General features: G+C 37.6%; 1 protein-coding gene across 1 annotated transcript in view; it reads right to left on the minus strand.

The window, feature by feature from the left end:
- Window positions 1–212: 212 nt before the first annotated feature.
- LOC106871702 (zinc finger protein 501) overlaps window positions 213–6,272 on the minus strand; it is an 11,309-nt gene continuing 5,249 nt past the window's right edge. The window contains exon 2 of the mRNA XM_014918312.2: window positions 213–4,888. Within this exon, the coding sequence (XP_014773798.1) occupies window positions 2,545–3,756 (1,212 nt within the window). The 5' untranslated portion in view covers window positions 3,757–4,888 and the 3' untranslated portion in view covers window positions 213–2,544. The remainder of the gene's footprint in view (window positions 4,889–6,272) is intronic.

Here is a 6,272-nt window from a genome sequence, read left to right on the forward strand (position 1 = left end):
ATATATATATATACATATATATATATACATATATATATATACATATATATATATACATATATATATACATATATATATATACATATATATATACATATATACATATACATATATATACACATATACATATATATATACATATATATATATATACATATATATATATGTATTTGTTTATACATATATATATACACACACACATATATGTATATATACGCATATATTTATATGTATGTATACATACATATATATTTATATATATATATATACACATATATTTGTTTATGTGTATATATATGTATATATAAACACGCATACAGGATTCACCAAAAGCCAAAGAGATAGACGAAATGATGCACCAATTGTCCACAGAAGAGATGTATGTCCACTGTTGCTGAGTTTGAGAAAGTAAAGTAAAAAAAATTAAGCCACATATTGACAAGCATTAAACATTATGAGTTGGAATATGAATTTAGTTAAACTGTTCAGTTGAACTGAAAAGAAAATAACCTGCTGCACTCATTTGAAGTTTTGTCACAGAAGACAAATAATAGTATGCAGGTTGTGTGTGGAGTGGTGGAGCATGAAGAGAGCGTGGTGTTAGTAAGTTATCAGTGTTGTTTTGTATGTAAATTACACCCGGAACCATGTCCTGTGATGTGTTTTTTTCTTTTAATTTGATACTGGAGAAACGAAAGCGAGTGCTAAGCTCAAAACTTATTTACTGTTTGATCACTAACAGATCTTTGTAGCTGTTGTTATATTCATCCTTGTTGTGAAGCCCCTAAGGAAGCTCCAATGAACACTATGATGTACAGGCATTGGATTTAATGACAAAGCTATGAGTCATACATCTGTTGTTTTTCAATCAATCACCATGCCCCCTCCCCCTCTCAACTCTGATATGAAGAGATTGAGTGTGAGTGACTGCACATGTTGCAGTCACTTCCCTTCCACTTGCCTCGTATATTTTTGAGCAGCTGTTGTTGTTGTTGTTGTTAGGTCTAGCTCTGCCTTCATTGAGCAAACCTATGAGGACTAAAAACATTCCAGTTATGCCCATCACCTCTACTTTCCAACATGCAAAAAATCCAGTACCACATTATCTAACATGTCCTTTTCTCAGGTAGTAAGGTGTGATGTGAGGAAGATTTAGCTAAGAATAAGTTCCCAATGGTAGACAGGTGGACACTTGCTGTTCCTCTACTCTTCACATAGACGGTGTGGATCCCAACATTGTATTTAAAGGCTGATGACATCACTGATGGTAGCAGCTATATTTTGTGCATGTGTTTTTGGTTTACAAGTTTGTCTATGGAAGCAACAAAGTTTTAGGATGGCATTGTAGATGTACCTGGCTTTTGGGGGTGGTATTTAGATGTATCTGGTTGTTTTAGGATGGTGTTGTAGATGTATCAAGTTATTTTGGGGGTGATTTCACACATCCATCCATTTGTGTCTCATTTTTGATATTGTATCTTTATATAAGTGATATTTGCATGCAACTTGTGATGGTGCAAAGTTCAGTTTTGTGTTCTTTGTAGCTAGTTTAGAAGCTGAGTCAAGGTTGCAATAATATCTGATGAATCTAATATATTCTTTGTAGACCAGTTTTGTTGTTGTTGTTGTTGTTGTTGCAGCTTTGTTTTGATTGAATGTAGCAGTGTAGAGCACTCTTAAGTATGACAGTAGATCATTTTGCTTTCTTCACCATGTCTTCTGTATGGGTGTGTGATGAATATCATAAAGGTGTTGCATGCAACCCCTGGCATCTTGCTTCAGTGTGTGTGGGGGAGAGAGAGAGAGAGAGAGAGAGAGAGAGAGAGAGAGAGAGAGAGAGAGAGAATGTGTGTGTGTGTGTGTGAATGTGATGGTTGGTGGTATTTGATACTCTGTCTGCAGGTGGAGGCAGGTGACTTCATAGGTGCTCCTTCAAGTATGTTGATTTAGAACCAAGTTTCAAGATGAATGATGCAGAGGTTGAAGTTGTACAGCTAAGCCTGGAGAACGTTGAGGAGAAGGTGTGAGTGTGTCATCGACTGCACAGGAGTCTGCCGTGTGGTGTGCTTCGTCAAGTCATTGAAAGGACGGGTCCTTGCTGTACTCCATTTAAGATATTTTAAACTTTTGAAAGTATTGTTTTTCTGTACAACATACAAAGATCTGCTGTTGATGGGTGAATGAGAACACCCGACCCCCCACTGCTAAATCTGTCCCTGGACAATGGTTCTGTTTCAAGGACCAGAGAAACATGATGCAAATACACAATGGCATAGATCCATACTGTTTTGTTGTAGATCTTTAGGGGACAGCAAACTGTACATAGATATAAGGACAGATTTCAAAAGTGTTTTGCTATCCCCTCCAGTAGGAAAATACAGAAGCTTTGGCTCAAACTATGGCTTACAAACTTCAGGAACAGCTGGATAACACAGCCAAGAGGATCTACACTGGTATGTAGAATTTGAAGTATATCTATCACACATACAGTAAGCATATCACCAGCAATTGAACCTTCACTCAGCTGTATGTTTTTTTTCTTTCTTATATCTGGCCTGGTGGTGCTCCAACACTTTGGAGGACACTATTGGTTATTAAAGCATCACAACAGATATTGGTGGGATTGCTGGATCGGCACGGATTTGTGTGGATCTTAAAATGTCTTTTAAGGAGACTCTGTGTTGCGAACGCTCCATTACACACTTGGCATTTGAATGGTCGAATCCCAGTGTGAATTGTAATGTGCTCCTTTAGAGAGCTGCTCCGGGAGAATGATGACCCACATTCAGAGCAATGGAAAGCTTTGATGCCAGTATGTACTTGGTTGTGCTTCTTCAGGTCACTTCGTTGTATAAATGCTGCAGGGCACAGAGGGCATTTGAATGGTTTGATTCCCAGATGAATTTTGCGATGGCGCTTTAGCAGGCTCTGTGTTGTGAAAGCTACGCCGCAGTCTTCACACTTGAGTGGTTTCTCGCCATTATGAATTGCATGGTGTTGCTTTAAGGAATGTCTGCGAGAAAAAGCAGCCGGACAGCTTGTACACTTGAACGGTCTTTCACCAGTGTGGACTCGACCGTGTTTAACAAGGTCACTGTTTTGTGCAAAAGCGGCATCGCACAAATCACAGGAATATGGTTTGACTCCAGCATGGAGAAGTCTGTGCCGATTGAGAAGGCTGTGTGTGGTGAAGCCAGAACCACAGAATTGGCAGACATATGGCTTTTCCCCAGTGTGGCACATGCGGTGCTGTTTGAGTGAGCTGCGGCGGGAGAAAGCTGCAGAGCAGAGGTCACACAAGAAGTCTTTTTCTCCAGTGTGTGTCTTGCGGTGTTTTGAGAGGTCACTACGCTGAATAAAGGCAGCAGGACACAGGTCACATTGGTGTGGCCTGATGCCCGAGTGAATCATAGCATGTCTTTGGAGTAGGCGTTGAGTGGAAAAGGCTGATGTACAAGACATCACAGGGCATGGGAAGGGTTTGTCACCAGAGTGGTTCATTTTGTGCTGCTTGAGTGAGGTGTTGCGTGAAAATGCAGCTGGACAAACGTCACATTTAAAGGGTTTCTCACCTGTGTGGACACGTCGGTGCTTCACAAGGTCACTGTTTTGGGAGAAGGAAAGAGGGCAGAGGTCACATTGAAATGGTTTTTTGTCAGAATGGATTGTAGCATGTCTTTTCATAAGATATTCAGTAGCAAATGTAGAGCCACATGTTTCACAGCGAAAGGATTTTATTGGTACCAACTCTGACATTATGGTGTATTTGACAGACTAAGAGGTCAACTATATATTACATAATCACTTAAAATGATGTTTTACTTTGAATTTGGTTAAACCAATGTTGATACCAGAAAGTGTCACCTGAACCGAATGTGTCAAGTGAGCTTTAAATTTCATTTAAAAACGGGTTTGGTTTTGGGCATGTGCCTGTATGTAGATAAGTGAAAATGGTGGGGAAAGGTTTATCAAATGACTTTTTGAAATTATAGGATTTTTGGAAGTTGTTCTAAAAATAATATGTGCTTCTCATTATTGTTGTTAATATTATTACTATAATGAAATATTTGCATGCTTGTATTTCATATCATTAGCATCACTAAAAGCAAGCTACCACAATGTAAACAGACAAATGCTCTTGTCTCAAATATTAACAATATTCAAATGTATATTGTAAAATCTGGGTATTAATCCCAGTAACATAGAGAAAATCATTCAAGCTTCATACCATCTCACCCTCTCTCTCTCTTTCATTTACAAAGGAAGAACAACAATTTCAATACAGCTTCATCAAGTTAGAACCTTTGTTCTTCTTCAGCTTGCTTTCTCCTCTTTATGCTTTTGCTAACAATTAAGAATAGGGTTATGACTTTTAGGCTTTTCAAAAAGGTTCATTTCATTAAAGAGAACAAACACCACAGACAAAACAATCATCCGATGATAAAGTTGAAATGATAGCATTGAAACATTAAAAACAAAAATTAAATAAATAAAAATAAAATTTAAATATTAGTTTCTTTCCTTTTACCCCTCTATTGTTTTTTTTTTCTTTTTGTTACTACCTTTGTCACAGATATAATGATATCATTAAAACATAGGTTCTAGTATTAAATAACTGTGACGATGGAAGAATCATGGTGCCTTTTGATGGTTTTATCACCTCCCAATTTTCATCAAGTGGTAGGAAGGAAGACTTTTCATTCTGAAGCATATATTCAGATTCAATGCATCAAGCTGTCCCTTAAATGTAGTTTCTTGCAGGTTGTCAGAACAGAAGTTAACTCCTTCATTGGAACAGATAGTAGTAGTAGTAGTAGAAGTGCTGGTGCAATAATGAAGATGATGACAATGATGATGATGGTGGTAGAAGTATTCTTGCAAGTAAAACCTGCCAACAGAAAGTGTTAGAGTTATTAAGGTTACGACACACTTCAAACTGAAAAAAAAAAACATAATTCATTACAAATATGAAAGGATATATGATATGAGGGAGCATTCTCAAACAGTGCACCACAAGAGACATCTAAGTGTCTTGCAGATTTAAAAAAAATATAATTTAACCCTTCTCATATAAACTGGCCGGAAATTATCCCTGATTCTATGCTGTAGCTTTCCTATTTAAAAATGCTATAAATTACAAGCCTCCATCAAAATATTGTTTTAATTTATGTTTCAGACACCAACTTAATGATCACAAAGTTAATTCTTACAGGCTGTAAGTGTTACAAAGTTCACTTTGCAACCACATCTTCTACTATAACCCTGAGCCAACCAATACCTTGTGAGTGAATTGTGGAGACAAAAACTGAGGAAGCCTGTCATATGTGTGTGTGTATATATATATATATATATATATATGTGTGTGTGTGTGTGTGTGTATATATACATATATATATATATACATACACACATATATAGTCAACAGATGAGAACCAGAGATTCTCAATACAAGAGACACTTAGTAATGCTCAAATGATTCAAACTTAGACTGATATTTACAGGGGATCAATTCTGAAGGGTAAAGAATGGTTATAAGAATCCACCTTTGCACTTCTTTGCATTATGATCTGAAATATAAGATCTTTTCTACCCTCACGAACGTACATCTACCAACATTATAATGGATCTCTGAGACCCCAGAAACAGTTGTTGGACTTAAAACACCTTTCTTGCACCCCTTTAATTTTCTCATTCATTCATACTCTGTGTAATTTGAACCTGCCAATATATATTTTTATCTATATTTTTATTCTTAAATATTCATCGTCTGAAAGTCTCCCATTTTGCTTTTTCTCATTTTCCATTTATACATATATACATATGACTCGTCCCATGCCGGTGACACATGAAAAGCACTATTCAAGTGTGGTCATTGCCTGTTCCACTTGATTGGCTCCCATGCTGGTGGCAAGTAAAAAGCACCATTTGGTCCGGTGCCGGTGGCATGTAAAAAACACACTTTGAGTGTGGTCATTGCCAGTGCCGCCCTACTGACTACTGTGCTAGTGGCACATAAAAGACACCTACTACACTCTCGGAGTGGTTGGCGTTAGGAAGAGCATCCAGCTGTAGAAACTTTGCCAGATCAGATTGGAGCCTAGCGCAGCCTTCTGGCTTGCCAGCCCTCAGTCAGACCGTCCAACCCATGCCAGCATGGAAAGTGGATGTTAAACGATGATGATATTTTGTATTTCATACCCAAGCTATTATATCTAATATGTTTATCCACATAACCACCTCTCTCTCTCTCTCTTTATGTCCCTCTCTCTCTT

This window comes from Octopus bimaculoides, chromosome 25, assembly GCF_001194135.2.
Source record: "Octopus bimaculoides isolate UCB-OBI-ISO-001 chromosome 25, ASM119413v2, whole genome shotgun sequence".
NCBI classification, from domain to species: Eukaryota; Metazoa; Mollusca; class Cephalopoda; order Octopoda; family Octopodidae; genus Octopus; species Octopus bimaculoides.